Source organism: Cuculus canorus, chromosome 1, assembly GCF_017976375.1.
Source record: "Cuculus canorus isolate bCucCan1 chromosome 1, bCucCan1.pri, whole genome shotgun sequence".
NCBI classification, from domain to species: domain Eukaryota; kingdom Metazoa; phylum Chordata; class Aves; order Cuculiformes; family Cuculidae; genus Cuculus; species Cuculus canorus.
This window is the reverse complement of record NC_071401.1, coordinates 122,179,168-122,202,892: the sequence shown is the minus strand read 5'-3', so window position 1 is coordinate 122,202,892 and position 23,725 is coordinate 122,179,168. Positions and strand designations below refer to the sequence as shown.

Below are 23,725 nucleotides of genomic sequence, written 5' to 3'. Positions count from 1 at the left end.
AGGTGTCCAGCAAGGTGCTGAGGAACAGTGTGGTAACCCTCACCATCAGGGAATATTGCCCGAAACAACACTGGAGTCAATACCCAGAAGTCAATTTTCAAAAGCTGACTCCAATTCTGACAACAACTTATCTAGCATTTAAATATAATTGTTGTTAGAGATCAAACAAGCTCTCGCTGCTGCAGTCTATCATCCTCCTTCCCCTGGGTATGACTCTCATACCACCCTTGATCAGCGTCCTGGGCGTGGTGGTGAGAAGGTGATTTCCTAGAGGCACTTGGGCAAGAGTTAAGCCCTCATGGCAGGCCTTTGCAGCATGCCACTCCTTCTCCCATCCATCTGCCATCTTCCTCACACTCATCACGCTAAAGATTGTTTGGATCTTGCTCCACCATTGGCCACTCCAGATCACAGTTATTCAGGTGTTCACTACCACCAGGCATTGATCACTTGATGCTTTTTTCTGTCTTTTATGAAACCATGGCAGAACACTGGAATACCTGATCAAGCACCTGACTCACCTGGCCTCCTTCAGCAATATGACCAACATGCACACCAGAAACCTGGCCTTGGTGTGGGCTCCCAATCTCCTCAGGTACAGTGGAGAACCCTCTAATCCAGAGACTAATGCTGAGCTCCAAGGGGAATGCCAGGCACCCAAACCTGCAGACCCATCCCTTAAGGGAAATGCAAAACCAGGGAAAAGCAGAGCAACTAAGGGGAACAGAAGAGCAGACCAAACAGCTTTTAGGAGGAGAAAAAGATCCTTCCAGGTTGAATAATCTGAGGTTTTACTGCCAGCATTCAAGGCAGTTTGTGGCTTTGTGTGTTTCTTATAAAAAAACACTGTTATTTGCAAGTTGAGCACATTGATTTAAAAATGAGGAGTTAGCTCATCACTGTGGAACGGAAATGACATTTCTGACAGTGCCAGTGCTTCTGCAGTGGAGTGGTGAGAGACAGTAAGGCTTAGAAGGAAGGGCAACACAGCAGTAATACTACAGGCCTGTGCCGAAATCTGCTTGAGCATAAGTGAGATAAACTTGGTGGGATTAAAATGCCAGATAGTGTCAGACCTCAAGACCACTAGGTAGTTTGTCATATTAGCTATGCCTGGCACTCTGCTCGAAAAAGGCCTGGACAAAGTGCAAGCAGAGGTTTGGCTGATATGTTGTAGAGCTAAGCAGAACAAGAAAAAATAATATCTGGAAAAAAATATTGGAATATTTTTTATCTTGTTGAAAATCCCATTACGGTCCATCCCACATCCATGTGTTGAGAAGAGTGAGCTATGCTGGGAGAAGAAGGATGGTGTCAGAGCTGGTGGGGAGAGACCTGGGCTGGCAGAGGACAGGAGGGAGGGACATTGGCTGGAAAGGTACAGGCCTGAAAAGCATTCTCTGAAGAGTTATCTCACCCTTTTAAATCACAAAACAGTCATAGCAGGTTCTGAAGATGAATCAGATGTTGACTTTCTTGAATACCACAAAGTGGACCTTTGACACAGAGACATTTTCATTCTAACTTCTGTCCTTGTCAAAAAAACTGAAGTCCGTTTCCTTTTGCAGTCTTTCATAAGTGCAAGTCCCAGGGAGAAAAATAAAGGAGCAAGTAATGCAACTGCAGTCTTCTTACAGGGTTATCCTCTTGGCAATGCCCCAAGCTATTATCTAACATACCAGTCATTAACTTTACAAAGGATCCATTGCCCAGAGATAATTTCTTCAGCAACACTTTGGCATGTCAAGATAAAGAATGTTTCTTTGCTGAGAGCAAGAGTGAGAAGGTGGAAATGCAGGGAGGCAGGGAAGAGACTACTGGAGCACACTCCAAAGCACTGAAAAAAATTGGTGGTGGGGAAGACCCAAGAAAGATTCTAAGGGATTTCACTGAGAGATAACTGAAGTATTGAGTAGGGATCTGGAAGCAGTGTTTGAAGGCTCCTGTATTGTCTTTCAAGCCCAAATTTGAAACAGCTGAAAGAGGAGCACTGAGGGAGAAGGGTGGAGTTTGAGAGTCATGGTTTTACTTCCTGCTGCTGAATGTAAAAGTGAAGTAGGGAAAATAACACAGGCAGGAAAGAAAGCAGCAGAGGTGACAGAGAAAGCAGGCAACATAAATTTTTAAGGTGTGAAAAGGCGGAGAGGATGAGGGCCTGAGAGGATAGGAGAGCAAGCAGTGCAGAAAGAGTTGGGAAAATATTCCTGTTCTAAGCCTGGAAGGAAGAAAGCTGATATGTCCTATATAGGGGCTGTGTGTGACAATGCTGGCTACCTCTTTCTTGGTGCAGGTCAAAGGAGATCGAGGCAGTTGGCTGCAATGGAGATGCAGCTTTCCTGGAGGTGCGAGTGCAGCAGCTGGTGATCGAGTTCATCCTGAATCATGTGGATCAGATCTTCAGCACAAACAGAAAAGCTAGCTGTGCAGAGAGCATTGGTAACAACTTCCCTGAACCACTCTGTGTGTCACTTGCCATGTACTTCAGCTCTAATTGTATCCCCTTCCACTAATATTTCAGGCATATCAACCCTTACTGTGCTCACAGACATCCCCAAACACACCTTGAGCCCAATCCCTCATTACTCTTGTTCTCTTCATCCCCACCTCCAACATCTTCTTTTTGAATACCAGCAAACTTTATTGTGCTCCCAGATTCCCCTATTGCTCATCTTTTGCGTGATCTCACCTGGCTTAACTCTTTTGACAAAAGGAAGTCCACCTGACTGTTTTTCAGTCCTGGGCTAAGCTTTTTATCTAAGCTCATCAGCCTCAGTCTCAATTCTTCTCTCAGGCTCCCCAGTTATAAGTCCTCATACCAATGATACCTGCCCTGCAGCCACCATATCCACCCAAGTCAGAGGCCAGTCACGCTCCCAGGATAAGCTTGTGTTCTAAACACTTATGTCTCATACTTGGGGACATTTTGTAAAAGAGACTTTTTTATCCTGGGACATCTACAGTTTTCAGAGCTCTTGATTTAGTTGTTTAGTGATGAGCTTGTTGTCAAAATGCTCTTAAGCCTGTGAAGTGAGAGGTCTTGGATCCATGCTGACCTCACATAATTTCAGAAATATGCATCTTTCTGTCTTACACACTGGGAAAACTTGTAATAGCTTCACAAGTGAGGGAGTAACCACTTTTCTGCTTTCCAGCGCTGTATCAGCATGTCCTGTCTGCCTTTCCCTTAGCATGTGGTGTTCTTTGCTGGTGTCTCCAGTGTGGTGCCCCGCTTGACCTATAGCAACTCTGCTCTGCCAGTGTGAATGCCATTCCTGTGCCCTTATTTATGCCCTGACAGAAGGCATGGAGTGAGGAACTGCTCCTATACTGCCTCAAGCATTGCAGCAAAACACTGGCTAGTAAATTCTAAGGCTTTTGGTTGTACTGCTGGTCACAGACCCCAAACTGGCCCAAGTTTGATAAGTGCCGAACACCACTGGCCTTTTAACAGCTGTATGAAGTCAAGAGAGGAACCCACTTGATGGTCTCACTTGATTTCTTAGTTGGAAAGTGCACCTTCACCCAGCCTCTCTGCACAGACAGTAGCTTGCACCCTACTTCAGCAGCAGGGCTGAGTACCGAATGGACTCCAGAGCCTGTGCTTCCTTCAAGCACCTTGAGGTGGTCTATTCAGGGCAGGGCTGTTATTGGGGTGGCACATGGGAAGCTGGCTTTGACACCACCCATGAAAACAGGAGACCTTCAGTTCCTAGGGCTGTTGGTCACACTGCTTTCTATAGCCCTGAAATGCGCTAGGAAGGTAAAGTAATGGTGTTTTTCAGAACTGTTCCTCTTCCTGGAACAAAATAAGGAGGAGAAAGATGTGGAAGTGAGAGAAAGAATTAGGTGCCAGTTTTGGATCAGGAACTGAACTGCTTGAAAATCTAGGGAGGGAGGGAAAAAGGGAAGAAGGGAGAAGGAAGGGGAATGTATGAATCTTGGTGGTTTTCTGAGATGCCTCTTTCATATCAAAGCATCTACAGCAGAGGCAGCAAGTCTGTGCAACACAGCCTTTGGCTGGCAAGCATGGCCCCTGCTGGGAATGCACTCAGATGGATAAGGTTGCTGGGGAGATGGAAGACTTATCTGACAAAAAGCCTCTGTCTCTGCACGTGCTGCTCCTTTCCCCCCTCCACAGGAGATGTTCCAGTTAAATAAAGACATGAAGCTCTTGCTCTCCTCTCTCCTCACCCCAGGCTGGAATTTATTTTCTTGCTTTTCAGAGAGTGCATCAGTTGTGAAAAGTCTGACCCTCCCCTCAGCTTCCCTGCCAATGAAACTGGTAAGCCTGGAAGAAGCGCAGGCACGGAGTCTGTCTGCCTCCCACCCTGCTCGGAAGGAGAGGAGAGAGAACAGCTTGCCTGAAATTGTACCTGTAACTGGGTCCCTCTTTCACACAGTTGTTGACCTCCCTGACAGCAAGTAAGTGCCAAGAGGAGTTTAAAGCTCAAACAAAAAAAGTGCAGGTTCCCCAGCATGAATGTGAATGAGACATTTTTTTAGACTGATACCCACACACCTGCACACCTGAATTTACAGCCACCACTGAGGAAAAATTCTGTGCCCACCTCAAACGAGGCAGAGCTTCTCCTGAAAAGCATTGCAGTTTCTGTGTTCACAGCCCCACTAATCCTCCTATGTCATAGTTTAACTCCAGCCAGCAACTAAGCACCGCACAGTCACTTATTCAGTGAGATGAATACCCTGAGTGAGATGGGGGAGACGATCAGAAGGGTAAAAGTGAGAAAACTCCTGGGTTGAGACAAAGATGGTTTAATAAGTAAAGTGAAAGCTGTGCATGCAAGCAAAGCAAAACCAGGAATTCATTCAATACTTCCCATTGGCAGGGAGGTGTTCAGCCATCTTCAGGAAAGCAGGGCTCCATCACGCATAATGGTTACTTGGGAAGAAAAAACACTATAAATCTGAATGTCTCCCCCCGGTTTCTTCTTCCTACAGCTTTATAAGATGAGTATGGCAACATATAGTGTGTAAAATCCCTTCGGTCAGTTGGGGTCAGCTGTCCCTGCTGTGCCCCAGCCTACTCACTGTTGCGGTGGTATAAGGAGCAGAAAAGGCCTTAACTCTGTCTAAGCACTGCACAGCAATAACTCAAACATCCCTGTATTATCAACACTTTTTACCAGCACAAATCTTAAACATAGTCCCATACTAGCTACTATGGATAAAACTAACTCTATCCCAGCCAAAATCAGCAGATCATCCCTCCTCTGGGGGCAGAACCTCACAGACCTCCTGCAGGAGAAATTCATTGTCTTTGCATCCTTGTGTCAGCTCAGGATTTGGCTAAACATGGGCTGAGCGTGGAGCAGGTCCAGACACAGCTCTCCTATGAGTTCTTACTGCTGGCAGCTGCTCCATGGCATGTCTGGTGGCATTGATCTGCTCAGCTTCATCATTCTCCGAGCTCCTTTGCACTCATAGCAAAGAAGTAAGGCAAATTTTCACTCCTAAGACACAGAGAAGTTTACATAGTGGCTCCTATGCCATCTGTGCCTATGCCAAGAGAAGAGTCCAATTTCAGCTGAGGTTACTGCAGTTGTTGGCTCTGCTGCTCAGCATAAGTATTTGTCTATTGGTCTATCTATCTGCTAATATATGGCCACTCTACTGTCTGGTTCTGAGAGGTTACAGCCTCTGCAGCAGGAGGCTCATTAATCTACTGACCCATAAAACACCACAGCAAATTTACTTTGCACTTGATATATTAAAGCAAAAAGGAGCCATCTAGCAGAATACTGGCCAGAGGAGAACCAGCTTAAGAAAAAAGGGTGTATTGCCCCTCTAGAGTTCCTTTTCCTTTCTTATTCAAAGAGAAGAGTCCTATCCCCAAGATATAATCCTCTTTGTAGGGCTGATTTGTGCGCTTCTGGGTACTGATCTGAAAGAAAAGCAGAACTATGGGGGCAGAAAGCCCACTAGGGAGAGCAAGACAAGGAGATAAGAGGGTTCTTGTTCTGGAGAAGAGGAGACTGAAGGAGCAGTCATAATGGGTATTTAAAGCAACTGAAGCAGAGCTTCATATGGTAATAGGCAAAGAATAAAATTGGCTTCAGGAGTAGCAGCTTCTTTCTGTTTAAAGCTGGAATTTCCAAAAAGACATAGGAAACTTGTGTCCCAGTTCCTCTGAGAGTTGTGAGAAATTGATTTAATCCCCTTAAGCCTCCTCGATTCTGGTTAGTACATTATACTTGCATATGATCCTGTAACGCCTATAATTAAATTAATGTTGGCCTGAAAAACATTAATAGCTAGTTTGTATTAAAGGATCCTTTTATTTCTGCAAATTCATTAAAAACATAGGATGTGTACTTTAAAGAATAACTTCTTTCACCAAACAATAGTACCAGTTCTATCAGTTCTCTGGAATTTATCTTCCATTCTGTCATTAAAGCCTGTTAAAAAGGCATTTTTTCTTTACTGTATTTCAAGATAGTTCTAGCCTCAGAAACCTCTCCTTTCTGGAGACAGGCATGGTTGATCACTCAATCAATTACAGCTGTGCTAGCATGATGCCAGAGCCAACTCCCTGAAAAGTCAGCTTAGCTGTCTTTACATCTATCCATGACGTGGTTAAGTCAGCAATACAGATAAATCACTTCCAGGGAAGCAAGAGTTTGTTGTGTAGCATGTTTTGCATGCCTCAGAATTAAAAGAAGTGTGAGAAGAAAAGAGGGACAGTGTTGAGGAGAGAGAGCTCAGAAGCTTCTGCGGGATATTAAAAACACGAAAGTCTAGGGTTTGATAACCTTCTAAGCCTTTTTTCCTTCCAGGAGAAAATTGTCTACCAAGTCCAAGAAATGGAAGTCAATATTTAACTTGGGCCGTTCTGGCTCAGAATCAAAGTCTAAACTGAGTCGAAATGGAAGTGTCTTTGTAAGGGCACAGAAGCTCTCTGGTAAGAACACACTTTTCCGTAAAGTATTTCTCTCTGCAGCTTTCTCCTGCAGTATTGATAGCATGGGGCAACCTGTATCCACATGACACTAATATTGTTGAACATGAGATAATCTATAGGGGTCATGTTTGTTGATTGTTTCATGGACATCTCATTTTCATGTGTGGTGAGAAGCACCTTTTCAGGAGGATATGCCAGGCAGCTACAGTAAATATTCTGTTTTGGTACACAATAAACAGGCTCCTGTTATCCATCTGTCAAGCTTGGAGACTAGAAAATGCTTTGTAGGTTTGGATGAGTCCACTCTTCTGGCCCAGTCAGCCTCTGGCTCCTAATGTTCTTGACACAGCACTGACTGAGTGGTTGTCCTTCCACTAAAGGGCATTAAAGAACCAACTGTGTTCAATGTCTGTGAAAAACAAAGTGCCAGGAGTTCCTATGGCTCCTTGCTCTCAGCACTTCGAAGGAAGCTATTATTTTTGCAGGATTTATAAGAGGGTTGTCTTTTCTGCTGGCTGTAATCCCAAATTCCAGCCTCTCCTGAGCTGCAATCTCTTAAACTCTCTCTTTCCTAGAAAATCACATGGCAGTGCCAATTCCCAGTGTTCACAAATGATGACTCAAGTTCTAAAAATCATGAAGTTGACTTAAAAGTAGACAGAGTTTTTAGAAGAAAGCATACCTTTTTTTTTACCTGAGTTCATAAAGAAGTGTTTTGGGTTTATATGTTCTTGGGTTTTTAGTATCTCTAAGACAAGAAATTTCATTTTTAAAAAGAAGACGAAGGTGTGATTTTTTCAGATAATCTTATGACTCCAGGAGTTGGTGTCTTTGGAGGAGCACTACCAAACACTACCAAGTATTACAAGACATAATAAAATAGTTAATGTCGGCAACATTGCCAACACATGTGAGAGAGGCTGTATTCGGATCAGAAATGAGTGTGAAGCCAAATGCTGGATCCAGCTCTTTTTGGACTGCTGCCTTTCCCCATGTACAGATGGCCTCGCAAAGGGTGCCCATGGCAGACCTCAAAATAGCTCTCCATCCTGTTTTGGAATCACCTCACTTTGATAAGGATTACTCTGTCCCAAAATAGTGCTAACCCAAGGATGCCCAGGAATGACTGGAGCCCAGTGACGGTGGGGGCTGAGGTTTGTTCCAGGCACGGTACCGAGTAACAGGAGGCTGTACATTTTCACCAGCAGGACACACAAATGCACAATGATGTGCAGAGATTTAGGCACCAAAGTAGTGCTGTAGAGAAGCTGCCATGAACTTGCTGTTGAAACTCAGCGCATAGTTTTAACACCGATTGTGTCCATGCACACAAGTATGCAAGTCACATAAAATGTGATCTCCACAGCTTAAATTCTGTTCCTCTGGGAAAGTGGAGCCACTGCTCAAGACATCATGGCATTTGAATGTAAAAGGTAGCCAGGACTCCATGTAAATGCAAAAGCTTGCTGGAATTTCTTCCATGCTGATGTGAAAGTCAGACCCAGTGCCTTAACTAGATAAACAGATGAAGTTCAACAGGCCCGCTCACTTTCATACCTACTTTGTGCAACATTTTAAACAGCAAATTTAGCACCCAGACATTTTCCAGAGCTTCCTGGACCGTTTTGGGGCTGCCAGAGACTAACTTGTCTTCTTTGCCAGCTACATTCCACCCATTTCCCCTTTTCAGAGCAGTAACAGCTACAAACCTCCAAAACCTCTCAGGAACAGACCTGTAGAGTGTCTGGTGACTAAAAGCAGCTTGTTTCTGGATGAGTGAGTCCAGAGAAGATGACCAGGAAAATAGGTTGCTTATTAGCCTGATAAATTACCTGGAGTGCTTGCTAGAGGCAAGGTATGCTCGTGCCAGCAAAAAAGCCTGAGAGTGCAATGTAAAAATCACCTAGCTTTTCCTGTCTGGAATGACAGGTGAGAAGGCATTTATGTCAGTTTAGTTGTAAAGCCCCCACAACCAATAGCCTGACTTGATCAGGGAGAGCAATGGCACATAACAGGTTTGGGGATGTTTAGCTGCTTCACAGTGGAGAAAGGGTTGACTGGCTGGGTTAAGTATAGCTCTCCACATGTCCAGCAGGTGCAAAGCTGTTGTTAGTGCTAACAGATCACCAGCTGTGTGGACAAGTGTTGTGGATAATAAACTACATGGTGTGGTTACAGAAGGGGAATGCCTGGAAATGGAAAATAACTTTGATGTCTGCCTTTGGTCTTTATGGGCTGAAACCTGCAAAGCTGCAGGATCTGAAGCCTGCTTCTAAAACTTCTTTTCCACAGAAAAAGCAACTATTCGGCCTGCGAAGAGCATGGACTCGCTGTGTTCTCTGCCGGTGGAAGGTGAGACATCAGTAACCTATATTGTAAGGGTGAAGGATTACACCTCTGCAATCTCAGCTTTCCGCTGTGCTTCCATGGATGCAGTGGTCTGTTTCTTTGCCTATCTCATGGTGATGTGCACCTTTGTACGCTTATGTCATGACTGCTGACATGTGTCCACATCTTTGTGTGCATGTATTTTTAACCTTTTTCTGTGTCTTTAATATTGGTGCAAGCACCTGAGAGTTACCACTGTGTCTACTGCATCTTTATTAGCAGTGGGATTGCTTCAATTTCCTTCTTGGTTATTCTGGGCACAAAATTCCCATTCATAAGTGAAAAGTGCTTGCAATAAGCCAACAAAGCCTAGCGCTATGATCTTCGTGGAACGCATGCTAGCCCTAGACTTGGCTGCATCTCCTTAAAAGGGGCCTCTAATAATAGTCTTAGGTGGCTTATAGTGACCTTGCAGTACCTGAAGGGGGACTAAAAGAAAACTGGAGAGGGTCTTTTTACAAAGGCATGTAGTGATAGGTTGAGGGGGAAAGGCTATAAATTGTAGAGGGGTAAATTTACACTAGACATAAGGAGGAGTTTCTTCACAGTGAGGGTGGTGAGGCACTGGAATAGGTTGCCCAGGGAAGTTGTGGATGCCCCATCCCTGGAGGTGTTTAAGGCCAGGTTGGAATTGGCCTTGGGCAGCTTGATCTAATGGGAGGTGTCCCAGCCCATTGCAAGAGGTTTGGAAATAAACGATCTTGAAGGTCCTTTCCAACCCAAACCGTTCTATGATTCTATGAGTCTATGATTTCCACTGAAGAGTATCCTATCCAGACCTGCCTGCCTAGTTTGTAGGAGGCCCCAGGGCTGGAGCCTGGAAGGTCTTCAGGGACTGCTGTCTCCACCTGTCTGGGGAAATGTGGGTGTTCACCAGGGCAGGACTAATCCCTGGAGGGACTGAAGCAGGCTGCTCATAGAGGAAGATTGTTTGCTAGTCTTTTGCTTCCCCCTGGCTTCCTCCTATCTTCCCATTTCTAGGGGATGATGAAAAGAGCAGATTCAAGAGGACAGTGACTACTGGAGGGTTTTTTGTTCCGATGATGAAGATGCGGACAGGAGGCACAGGCAGCTCATATGACCTCAGCAAGGAGAATGAGTGGGAGCAGGAAGGATCCGCCATGGGGGCCAAAGGAAGCTCAGACCTGAGTGGAGAGAAAGGTCCTCCCCGGACACCTCAGGCAAAGTCACCCCCTGAGCAGCTGAAAGTCTTCCGGGCAGCAGAGGACGCTGAAACTGAGCAGACTTCCTCCAAAGGTGGCCGCATGTTCTACACCTCCGAAACAGCCTCCAAGTCTGGCTTCCCAAGCAGCCTCTTTCCCTTGGAGGCATCCCCTCGTCACCAGAGGAAAGCCCTGAACATCTCAGAGCCTTTTGCCGTCTCTGTCCCTCTGCGGGTATCTGCGGTCATCAGCACCAACAGCACTCCCTGCCGTGTCCCTGCCAAGGAGAAGCTTTCCCTCTCCAGCCTGGAGGAATTGTCTTCCTTGGTGGCCGAGGGCGCAAGCCCCTCTTCCCTGGAAGCGGGGACCCACACAAGGACAGAGCAGGTGCTGGAGCAGAAGGAGAAACAGCTGGAGTCCACCCTACCAGCAGCAACATCCAGAGGTAAAAGTGTGTTATGGCGGGCTATATGGAGCCTCTGTTGGGCTACTGGAGTTGCCCTGCAGCTCAGTGTTGTGGAGGTCACTTCAGACTCTTCTTGTGGCAGAGAAGAGACCAAGCTGTAGCAGGGTGGTAGCTGATGGTAGCAGGTTAGGCTGGTTCTTGTTGCAATAATGAGACTAGGGAGGTAGGTGGCCTCCCAGAAATGTCCGCTTTCTTTCAGAGGGAACTCTTCAGCTTTGTTAATTGGCATTGGGTTGAAGCAGCATTGTTTTTTCTTAGGGCACGTGTTTTCAGTCAGAAGTAGTTACATCATTCATTTGTGTTTCTGATCCAGGCTCTCACCCTGAGGAGTCGTTGACAAGCAGGAAGACTGAGCCCTTAGAAACTCCACAGCCAGCAGCAGAAAATCAGGAGATGTTATGTGGGCAAAGCAACTGCACAAGCAGCACCAGCAGCACCCAGCAGTCCTCAGAGAAGAGTCCCACCTTGGAACAAACACCATCCTCAGAGGTTCATATGGGGCCACTCCCTGCAGACAAAGCAGAGCAAGGACAACTCAAGACGAAGGATGTCTCCTCAGAAGGCAGCTGTGCCCAGCAGGAGTGTGACACGGCTAAGACAGAAGAAAGGTCACGCTTAAGAGATGTGGTAAGAAAGAAGGCAAGAGAAAGTAGATGAGGGACAATGTCATGATAGTGATTGAGAATTTGTTTAAAGTTTCAATGAGTGTCTGTAGTTATGAAAACTCAGTCTATGACCTAGGCTAAGCAGTCAAACGTTGACCATGTACTGATGTTACTTCTGTCTGCATCATCAATTGGTGATTTACCTTTACATAGCTACCTTCTGTCCCCTTTACATCTTCTTTTCCTGTAACTATACTATTGCAGTCAGTAGAATCTGTCTGCACTGAGGCACTCCAAATGTGAGACTGCCTGGATGTCTGAGCATTTTGACCCATGGTCTCTAAATATCCCATCTCTTTTTACTGCCCCATTTGTCCTGTACAGCCCTAACAATCCTTTTATGTCCATTATCTACACCCTATTATTTTAATTATTATTATTTTAGCTAGTCTGTATCTCTAGCAGATCTTTTTCACTAAGTTTCTTACAGCAATACTCATCTTTGGACAGCTATTTAAAGATCTGTTGGCATAGCTCCTTGAATAGATTACTCATTCCAGTGTGTGTGTGCGATTTGGGAATGCAGATCCTCTGGCAAGGCCAAGAGAGCCTGAATGGGAAGAGCTGAGAAACTGGCTGAGACATTCCAACTACTCATTCATCTCACTCTTTCAGTACATCTGTCCAGGCCTCATTTTGGCTGCATCTCAGATCTTTTCCTCCATAAACCCACTTGTTTATAGATGTATTTCCTTCCTTGGACTGGTAGCAGCACGTGTGTCTGTGTTTCTGTACCTATGACTGTGCTCATCCAGGAACCTGTCTATTCTAAGAGGGCTGTTTGAGAAAAATGGAGGGGTGTTCACTAGTAAGTTGTGAGCTGCCAGGTCATGGCGTCTCTTCTGTTTTTCAGACTGAGAATCCTGCGAATGCCCTTCTAGAACCGCTGTGGCCAGAGATACAGCAGGAACTGAAAATTATTGAACCTGAAGAGGAGCTTCTGCTCTTACCAGCAGCTGTCCCCAAGAGGGGCCTAATTTCTGAACCTTCTTCTTCAGTACAAACAGATAGTTCTTCCTCAGGGAAGAGTCCAATTCTGTCTGAGCAGAAATCTGAAAGTAGAACACCACAGATAAAAACTCAGGTGACATTATTTGGTGCCACTAGCACGGAACAACAAGACAGCCTCCACAACTGCCAGTCTGATGTAGTTGCACAGCAGAGCTGTGCTTCAGCCCTACTCAAACTGGGTACTCTTCCAACCAGCGCAGCCCCTCCAAAGAACCACCACCCAGTGGTGGACAGTAGGAATGAATGTCTCACTCGTCCCCTGGACTGGAAGCTTAATAGTCAATCAGAATTTAATGAGGTTGCCTCAAATGATGAATTTTCTTGTTCCAAAGGAGGACATCCAGAGTCAGGGAGAGAAAAACATAGCATTTGCCAGCTGCAGAGGGAAAAGGATGGTCTTACTAGAGTCCAGACTCAGAGGGAGAAGTCTGAGATAATGATTGCTGATGAAAGGGACACTTTGTCCTCCAAGGCACTGAGTGGAGCTGGAATCCAGGAGCTGAAGGAGGGTAGTGCAGTTAGCAGAATCCATGATGCTGGTGACCAGGATGATGAGGATACCTGGACAGATAATGTGCAAAGCTTAGAACTTGTGGAGCCATGGGAGGATCACCAGTGGGTTACAAGCCCACTACATTCCCCCACCTTTAAGGACATTCAGGAGGTACAGGAGTTTCAGCCACAGAGCCAGAGAACAGGGACAGGCCTTTCTCTGAGACCACGATTCAGTCGCAGCCTCTCCCTGGACAGTAAAGACACAGTGATGAGTCTGTGGACGATCCCGTTCTCTTTCATAGATGCCACTGACCAGGAACAACCGTGCAGTGACATTTTGCCAGTGACTCGTGAGCTGCCCAAAACACAGCTCATCTCTTCCTCTACTCTGAGCAAAGCTCAGCGGGATGGAAGTGACACAAGTCCTCCAGAAGAACCTTCAAAACCTGAGGAGCTGAGGTACCCTGCTAGCAGGGATGAAGCACTGACTGAGAAAGAAGGATCCTCTAAAATCCCGCTTTCAGGGCCAGAAGAAAAGAAAGTGGATGTGAGCAAAGAAAACCCTTGGACCTCAAAGCCTGAGCTGTCTTTACCATACCAAAATAGCCCAAGCGGTTCTTCACAGGCAAAGAACACAGAGAAGGAGTTACCTATGTCTCAGGACACTGCTCTGGGAGAAGAGACTATTACCAAAGCATTGTGCTCTCCCACTGAGTCACAGAGGAGTAATAAAGGTGAAGAAACACCTCGCAAAGTGAAGACTAGGCCGTCATCCCTCAACTTGGATTCACTTCTTTCAGCCCCAGATTTCTTCACATTTGAGAGCCTTTCCATGCCTTCTGCCCCTGGGAACCTCCTATGTGGTCAGAAGGAAGTAAAAAGCAGTGATTCTGTTCCATCTTTGCCCACCACCTGCCCTGCTGTCAGTAAAGGCATTCCCTGGGGGTCTCATTTCAACGCCCATGTGGATCTAGACTTGGATTACCTGGCAGTAGCCCATGCCACCACTGGCCGTCGTAATTCTGCCCCTGTCAGTGTCTCGGCAGTCAGGACCTCCTTCATGATTAAGATGTGCCAGGCTAGAGCAGTGCCCGTGATACCACCTAAGATTCAGTACACCCAGATCCCTCAGCCCCTGCAGGCTCAGAATGCCACTCTGTCAGCTGAGAAAAAGGAAGCAGAAGCCAAGCAGACCATCAGGCAGACTCAACAGGTGGCATGGAGCCGTCTGGAGGACCCCAAGAGCCCACTGACAGAGAAGAAAGCCAAAGCAGAGAAAGAAAACAGTGATCCAGCTCAAAAGGACTCAACCTGTCCTTGGCACAACAGCCTTGGCTCTCCACTGGAGCCATCACAGTCCAGTCATCACCCTGCTCTGGATGCTCCTGTTCTGCGCCGAAAGCGCACCTCTGAGGGAGAGGCATCTGGAGATAACCCACAGTCCTCAAAGATGGAGAGGCCATCAGGGTTCTCTAAGCCTTCCTACAGATCTAGGCCCGGAAGGCCCCAGAGTCTGATTCTCTTCAGTCCTCCTTTCCCCATTATGGACCATCCCTCCTCTTCAGCAGACTCCAGGGTCTTGTTATCACCCATAAGGAGCCCCACTCAGACCACATCTTCAAGCCCCATTTGTGGTGATATGTCTGAGACTTCATGGACAACGCCTGAGGGGGTGACGCTGCGGAACAAAATGACCATCCCCAAGAATGGCCAGAGACTGGAGACCTCTACCAGTTGCTTTTACCAGCCCCAGAGGCGCTCTGTGATTCTGGATGGACGAAGTGGGAGGCAGATTGAATAACACCTGCTTCTCTTATTCTTTTTCTGTAGTGGATGAGATGAGAGTGTCCAAGACCAACTTTGTTGCCATTTTGTTGTTGTTATGACTATTTTGTGCAAGATGGACCCAAACCCTTTACAGTTTCCTGCAAAGCGTTTTACCAGAGGGTCATAGTCTTTTTGTCATGCTTTTCCTTCCCTTTCTTTCCCCTGCCTAATCCCTCACTGTCTGCTTTTTTTTTTTTTTGTAAGCCAGTCTCAAGGAACTTGCATTTCCTCATACTTATTGTCTTATAAGCCCTGTGAAAGTCTCATCCTCCCTATGGAAAAAAAGGAAAAATAAATCTTGGTATAATTAGAAAATAGGGCTGGGAGGAAATACTGTTCCAAAGCACTACAACCCAGAGTGCAGGGGCACAACATCTGCTGAAGTGGTTAGTCCAGATGTTTGGGACCTCCTTCCATTGTTTCCCAGCTACCAGTGAAGGACCATACCTATCAGTCCCTGTTGTCTGAATTGGTGTAAATAAACAGTGCAGCAGACTGGGGATAGCTGAAGAGAAAGGTGAAGCTGGAGTAAGCAAGTCACGCAGGATGTGAGACATCCAAGGAGGTTTCAGTGACAACATACAACCTGAAGGCACTGCCTCCAGCTCTGTCCTTACATCAAAGATGTGCTCTTTCCAGCATGTGCAAGGGCTGGAATGAAAGTAGTTGGACAGGAGACACCTAAATGTTCTTTTAGTCTTCAAGTCCTGCTCATGAGTTTTGTTGTGCTCAGCCATGCCTTCCTTGGGCAGACAAGATCTGTGTAACTGGGGAATAAGTGTGTAACTGGCTGTTGAGTGGCAGAGCTTTCTCAGGCTGCTATCAATGAGAGCAAAGATACGGTCATAGCAAAGGCCAGTATCAACTCTTTTCATAATTTCTTACAGCAGATGATACCTCTACAACTATCTTCAGCTGTGCTCTACACTGCCAACAGCAGAGAAAAGAAGAGGATTTTCTGATCTGCATGTCCTTGCAGCCTTGCAGTCTTGCAGCCTGGCTGACATATATTTGACTTCTGGTCTTTCATTGCCACTGTGTGGCATATCCCCAGGTGCTTCTTCCTCCTTTAAACTTACTCTCCTTGTGATTTTATACTGTTTCTTTGAGAGCATAGCTGTTTGTCCCCTCCCTGCCCCTCGGTGCCTTCAAATTGATTAAAAGTATGGTAAAGAGGATGATTTGTGGAACTGCCCAACGGATCATGAACAATATCCTGAGAGGGGGATTTGAAGCGAATTAAATTCTCTCCTGAAAGGCTGTTATTGTTACAGGCAAATACACATTCATATAAGCAACAGCTGCCACAGGAATAGAATTAAATCTTCCTTTATAAATCCTCTAACTCTATGTTAACCGCAGGCTCATCTATTGTCTAGAATGTCACTGTGGGCGACTGCAAAGTCAGGTACAGCTCGTGCTGTTTCTGCAATTTAAATGTCACTTGTGACTACGGAGGAGACAGAAACACAGGTGCTGCTGCCAGCCCTGAGATTGTCCCTGTAATGGTGCTTGCAGGGGCCATCAGTCACAGAGATGTCTGATTCTGCAGGCCCTCAGATGGGTGTTAGAGGCTAATAGTTTAAACAGTAACTGAGCATCTAGTAGGAAGTGGTATAGCCACCACAATGAGTGTAGGTCAGAATCTCCCAGTGGATGCATGTTTAGGCTTTGTTAGCAAATTCAACCCATGAGTTCTTTGTACTCAATGTGTAAATTAGTGTCATTGTTGCTGGAGGGCCCAGAGTCTGTACAGTGCCTTTTCTGGTCTCTTTGATTGCTAAAGGGGAGGGAGTACTTTTGAGAAGTTTTGGACACAAATGCAGCAGAATTTTCTCCTGACATATCCAAAGGGAGTATGAAAGAACATGAGGGCTTTTCCTTGTTACCAGTTGCAGTTTTTGATCCTTCCCATTGTACTTCTCACTTGTGCACAACACCATACAAAAGTGAACAGAGCAGAGAACTAAGTCCGTGCTGTTGCCTTTTTTGAGGGAGAATATTAAACCAGACTAGAGCTCAGAATTCTTGTTCAGGTCTACGGTCTCTCAGAGATGTCAGACGATGTTTTACCTGGACAAGTCATAGAGAGAAGGTCCAGAATAAGCAGCTTTATGACAACTGTATTGTTCTTCTCCCAGACCACAAGATGCCTGTACAGATTCTCATTAGAACTATGAGATTGCCAGTCCTCCATGCTCCTCATAGTTACCACAGATCTGCACTGCATTTACATGACACCTGAATGTGCTTTTTACTGCCTCATGGGAAAGCTCTTTACCAGCATAGATGGGGTAATGACAAATGACTCGGAAAGGTGTGACACAAGTTATTGTAATAAGGCTTTACAGAAAGCGAAAGTCATGAAAATGATGCCCAGGGCTTTTTGGCATCATCAAAACAGTTTACTTTGGGCAGGGATTTATATTCTCTCAGTTACTAGAAGTTTTGACTGCCCAGACATCTGGAACAGAGCCAGTGAAGCTCATGAAGAAATGTATCAGAAGAAAAAGAAAATGTGATTAAACATTGGCACCTTAAAACTGTTCTTTCCCCTCCTCCTCCTTTTCCTCATATAAGCTGATCTATGAACAAGAAATGAGGTCTGGCAATTTGTATATAATACACTGTTTCAACTCTCAACAGTGCTCCAGTAAGTGATAGTGCTTTTGGCATAAGTGATTAAACTCCTGCAAGAGAAAATTATTAGAAATCTTTACTTAATATTAAAGATCAGCCTCAGCTAAAATCTGTATCCAGACTATACTTTTTAAAGTTGTTTCATAATTTGAACTCAGATTCGGGTCCTGGACTGTAATTAAGCAGAGATTCTGTAATGACATGTCTATTTTCAAGCTCAATCCCAACTCTACCTACAATTTCACCTTCATCCTTCGACTGACGTATCAAACGTCCAAGAGCCTAGCCAATTGGGCTTAATGCAAGCACATCACCATAGCTCTATGGTCACAACTGGACTTGTATCAAGAGTGCTGAGATAAAGCCCCATATCCCACATACCTGAGAGTACTTGCTTAGTTCCAAGGTGCACCATTGCACAGGTGTCACCATTCCCAGCTCCAGATTTGGACTTCTGCAAGGTTTGTAAAGCTTGATGATGAATCCACGTTGACTGATATCAGCTTCAAGGACCAGAATTTGATAGTTGGGCAGTGTCAGAAGACAGAAGTCATCTCCCGTTGAATGATGCCAACTGTGTGATTGGAGCTTCCTGAAATCCAGCTTTACTAAGCCATCCCTGATGTCAGCCTCAGGATCAGACCTGATGTGATCTTTCTTCCAGAGCCCTTAGGTTGTCCTCTGCCACCCTGCAGGTAACAGACTGAACCTGACACTGGAAGCTCTTCCGAAGTTCAGGGTTTTGCAGTGGTATCTTTTGGGTACCAAACTCCTGCTTTCCAGCACTACCCTGAATACTAGAGATTTTAAGACAGGATTTTGGCTTTTTGCTTAGTTTTGTGTTTGATTTTTTTTTTTTCTTCTGTAAAGCATTATGGAAAGGGATAAATCATGTTTGTGGAAGATGGGTCTGGCCCACAGTGTGAAGTTTTTTGTACGAGAGAGCTAGGTCAGTTGTTCTTGGCATTATGGAAAAGACCTTCATGAATAGACTGACACATCATTTGCGGCTCTACAAGAATCATTTCAGGAACCCTGCAGTACATTTCAGTTTTCCTGAGACTAGAGTGTGAAAGCTGTTCCAAGTTTGCAGATGGCCCCAGTCGTGACATGGTATCACTAGCACGTGTTGCTTGTGAACTTCTGTCAGTGGGAGACAAGTGAATAAATGTCACTTCTTCTTCCCATGTAGTTCAGGGGTTTGTGCAGGTCCTGGTAAGTGAAAATGTAAGAATGCTCAGAGTGAAATGGTTGGGCTGGCAAAGATGAGAATTCCCTAATGGAATGTTAGCTTATGTGGGAGCTGCCTTACTGGTGGGAGAGTAAACAGAAATGAGGATTGTATTTTACCTTATAAACCACATTCCTCTGAGTTGTCCATCCTGTACTATCACGTCAGAAAGACTGAAGAACTTCTTTTTTTCACCTTTAGGAGTTCAGAGGAACTTTGGTCTGTGTTAGAGAGAATCTGTAAGCCCTGCAACATTTTCCCTTATTCAGAGTCCAAATGGTGCAATCGAAGTCTTTTTTTTTTTTCTTTCTTTATGAATTCTGAAATGCCTGTAGTGGTGAATATTGTTTTAAATTTATATATATATAAATAAAAGAACATTCTATATAAATATATAAAAATGGAAGGTAATTAAAATGAAAGAATTGCCTAAACAGATTCCTGCACATCTGTAAAACTTGGGCTGATGCATGGAACCATTTTCTGCTGCAACTTTGGTAGCACTGAGGGTGTGAGATCAACTGGCTTTTTGCTCATAGAGGAGAGGTTAATTAGTTCTAGCTAATCTGTGGTGTGCAGAAGACCTGAATGTGCCTTCCTGAGCAGAACCCTGTCCTGTCAGAAGAGGGATGAGATTAGGGGATACCAGAGACTAATGTAGCTTTCCACCACAAGCTTCTCCTCAGTGCTTGAAAATGCAAACAATATACTGGAGCATATATTACTTTCAGGCCTGCCCAAGTTTTGCGGTTGTCCCTTTTGCTCCTCTTCATCTCTAGGAAAAAATAATCTCTAGGGTTGGGGAAGGAGCTGTAGCTGATCCTTATTTGGTTTAGCTTTTGCTTGCTCCTAATTGATGTAAAGGCTTGGTGCTAGCTAATTCTGCTCCAAGCAAGGAATGGAAATCTTGCCACTGAGTTCCCCTGGAGTTGGAGCAAGACTTTTAACAGTCTTGTAAAGAAAGGATGGCAGGGCACAAAAGCTTCTTGAGGGCTCCATGCAGCAGCCCAGACTTTAGATCTTGTTCTTGCAGGCACTAGTCCCCTTTGAAATATTATTTGCTGCCAGGTCAAGGGAAGGGCTGGAAGTCGGACACTGTGAAAAGGACTGTCCTCATCCCACTGGCCCTCGTTTGTGATTATTTCTCCTGCAAGCTCTGATGGATTGCATTTTTGTTAAGCTTTGTTCTTTGTGTGCACTTGCCTGCCTTTGTGCCTTATTGCTTTTAAAAAAGGAAGAAAAACAAATGCCACAAAAGAAAGATGTTTTGCCAGGTCTCAGCCATGAGATTAAACTGGATTTTTTATAAAAACAGACCTGTGCCTTAGTGATGTTTTGGAACTTTCTTTTTCCTGGATTTGGTTTATGAATGCAGTGCAAATGCACTTCTTCTTCTGACATGGAGTTTGAGCCCTCATTTTGTTGTGTGAGTGCCAGGTTGTTAAGCTGTGCTTGTCTGTATTTTGACTGTGGGGATGAAGGTTAGAGCATGATTACGCACTTTTCTGATTGGAGGTTATGAGGGCTGCAGCTGCTCTAAAGATCTGAAAATGCAGATCTTTAGAGGCATTGGAGATTTCTGTAGAATTACTATTATCTAAAATGCTTTAAAATTTCCAAGGGTAGAATTAATCTTTTTTCTTACCATTTCTAGTTCTACCAGGCTGAAGTTTCAGTGATGCTCAATCATGTCCCCCCATTTAGCACATCCTGTAGAATTCTACCTTGCCTGTGATCGTGTAGAGCAAGTCAGAGCAGAATATGGAAATACTTTGGGATCCCAGTGCTTGTAGAGGGGAAGACAAGCTGGAACAAGAGAAATTACTAGGAAGCCTCTGGTGTATCATGTATGCACTTCTGTTGATTTGGTCAAGTAAGAACTTCAAGAAGTTACGAATGAAGTTCCCCGGTTCTCTGGATTCTTGCAGTGCCATCATTGATCCAATCTCTGAGCTGCAGCATGCAAGTGAATATTATTAGTATCTGCCCATTATTCTACTCTGGGAACAAATAAAAAAAGAGAGAGGTTCTTGTGGTTTTGGCCTCAGCGGACATAACTTTTGTTCTCCCTAAAAAAACATATGAATCATTAGGTTAAATAAAATACTTTTTTTTTTTCCTACTCGGCAGCTGAACTTAGGGCTTGACTCCCTTTCCTACCTCTTTCATGACTTCAGTTTCCCTTTAGGAAAATGCCTGCGTTATTCTTCCTGCTTACCATGGCAACTGGCACACAAAATGAGAGAGAAAACCATGTCTGCTGAACTCTGGAATTGTTGTTAGCTGTAGTCAATTGTTAGTTCTGTACGAGAAACAGTATTTTTGTATTCTTTGTGCCACAGGGTCTTGCAAAGACTTGGCCATAAGACAAGAGAATAATCTCAAACTGCTCCCTCACTGCCCACATTTGCATGGTTATGAAAATCAAACAAAAGGCACACTGCAGACCTGCTCGTGCTCCACTCAGCACTGTGCCCTAAACCAAAGTTTTAAATACACGGTAGTGCTTGAACACAATTTCAGCCAATTCCTTTTGCCTGTTTTCCCAACACCATGAATTCAAAAGTCTAATTCTAAGTCATCTGTGTAAGTTGCACTGGAAGCAACATCTATAACATCTTGGATACTTTCAGCTAAGCCAAAAGGAGGACGAAGGAAGTTCCCAAACTGGCAGTTGACCAGGAAACAATCTAACCCAGTGCCAAAAAGTATTTGATACTAGTGTCTCATGCATCCTCATTGCAACACAGGAATCCAGCAGCTATGGGCAACAGGACATCATGCTGGTATCCCACTGGATGGAGCTAAAGATCAGCTGGCAGCAAAGGGAAGGCAGGCAGAACAGGGAAGGAAATTTAGCCCAGTAAAGGTGACTTAGGCCGAGCTGGTACAAGGCATCAACAAGAGCAAAAAGAATAGGATCATAATGGCCAAGTCAGTGAGATCTCTGAGTTCATTTTCTGTCTAAGCAGGATAAACATTTTGAAGAACTTCTCTCACCACAAGGGTAATCATTTTCAGAGTTAATGATTAGAAATGAATGGGAGCTGAAGAGCTAAGACCTGGCAAGTCCCGATGCCCTCAAAAGATGGATACAGTATGAGTGTTAAAACAAGAATGTTTAGTTCACTTCATAAGAAAAAGGGTAGCTATTTTCTTGTGTATTATTTGCAGACTTTGGTGTAAGATGAACCATGTTTTGCAAACCCAGAAAATACATAGGAATTATTGTGCCCTTTGGGTCCAGATCCATCTTGAAACTGGACCTGTTTTCTTCCATAGCACTTCTGCTACAAGGAGCACATATCTCTCTATCATTTAAATCCATTTTCTGAAAAGACTAGGAAATATTTTATATCAGTGAGAGGAAATGACTTCAAAGAAAACTTAGCAGCTGCTTAAGAATGAACCACAAGGAACAGGAACATGGGAACAACCAGAGCTGGAGAAAGAAGAACACTCATGATGATTATTAAACAGGGAGAGTTTCCCAACAAGTAAAACCAGAAAAGGAAAAAAAAAAACCCAAAATCTACCTGTAAGGTAGACTTAAACCAGTCTGAAAAACATCAGGTAACAACTTCTTTCCGTCCTCCTTCATTAGAGTCAGGAAGAAGTTTATATCAGAAAAAAATAGGTGCTCACAAACTGCTTTCCTCACCTTTTTATTTTTTATTGTATTGTGAGTTAATTTGCTTTAAACATCAGCATTCTGACAGCTGAGGTGGAAAAGAGACGTAAAAAGACTTGGCTGGTTGTTTGCAGGGATTGTTTGAAGCGGCTTGGCTTTACCTTCCCCAGCTTCTGTGCCAGCCACAGTGCTCTGTTAAAGGTGAGAATTCTTTGGAAAAATATAGAGAGGGAAGGTTTTCAGTCCTACATTCACTCATAGTCAGTAACAGCCTGGGTAATCAGAGCAGCTCACTGCTTATCACTCTTCCAGAGTTTATATCAATTAGTGAACATGCAAGAACTGTGGATGACCTTGCCCATGGCAGAATTTCACCCTGCGTGCAAGCTAATACAGACAGAAACACCTTCACCTTTTTTTCTTGTTGAGAATAAACCCTCATCAGTCATCCTCAACTCCTCATGCAGCCGGATCTCCTAAAGATAAATGCTTGAGATTACAGGGAGAGTCCTTGCAGGAGGTTCCCAGCATACCGCACGTTGCACAGGCTTTCCCCAGTTGCCAAAGAGGGCGAGGCTGACCAGGGGTAGGAGAAGGCAGCTTCATTTATGAGCTAGTTTTAGGTCATACTTGGTCCCAAGAAGCATTTGCTTGGCATGAGTCCCTGTTGTAAGGAATGTGAAAAACTAAGATGCCAGGGCAGTGAGCAGAACGGGGAATGATTCATCTGAGTCAGAAGACAGCAAGCACCACTGACGGTCTGGTGCCAATTTTCACAATGATGTGGGAAGCCAGATGCAAGCATGTCACATAGTGGGCATTGTATGTCATAGATGAACCAGGAAGGAAAGGAGAAACAGGGACTGAGAGGGTTTCTGCAAAGACATCTCATGCAGAAAAAGAAGTGAGGGTAAAGGAAGATGATGATGTAGGAAATCCTACCAGGAAAACCAGGAGCAAGGCACAAAAGACACAAAGGCAGCCACACATTGCCCTGTTTCCTGAAGGATCAGAAGCCTTCAGTACTGCCAGCCACAAAATTTCATTAATAGGAAAGGCATCAGGTTTTGTTTGTGTGTGTGCGGTAGGGGAGCAGCTGGGGTTTGGGATTCTTGTTGGCTTGGAGGCAGCGATGCTCTGTCAAGTATGAACAGAAGATGTTTCTTGGTGAGACTGACTTCTCAGAGCTGAGAATATCACAATAAATTAATAATCTAAAAATACATTTGATAACTCTGTGAGAGAATTGAAACGTGCTGGTTCTGCCAGAACAGAACTGTGAATATTCA

At 44.7% G+C, this 23,725-nt stretch overlaps 1 protein-coding gene across 1 annotated transcript in view; it reads left to right on the top strand.

The window, feature by feature from the left end:
- ARHGAP31 (Rho GTPase activating protein 31) overlaps positions 1 to 23,515 on the top strand; it is a 65,157-nt gene extending 41,642 nt beyond the window's left edge. Inside the window, exons 5-12 of the mRNA XM_009556982.2 lie at positions 488 to 595; positions 2,291 to 2,436; positions 4,224 to 4,422; positions 6,795 to 6,919; positions 9,212 to 9,271; positions 10,289 to 10,915; positions 11,250 to 11,563; positions 12,455 to 23,515. Of these exons, the coding sequence (XP_009555277.2) occupies positions 488 to 595; positions 2,291 to 2,436; positions 4,224 to 4,422; positions 6,795 to 6,919; positions 9,212 to 9,271; positions 10,289 to 10,915; positions 11,250 to 11,563; positions 12,455 to 14,908 (4,033 nt within the window). The 3' untranslated portion in view covers positions 14,909 to 23,515. The remainder of the gene's footprint in view (positions 1 to 487; positions 596 to 2,290; positions 2,437 to 4,223; positions 4,423 to 6,794; positions 6,920 to 9,211; positions 9,272 to 10,288; positions 10,916 to 11,249; positions 11,564 to 12,454) is intronic.
- The last annotated feature ends 210 nt before the right edge of the window (positions 23,516 to 23,725 follow it).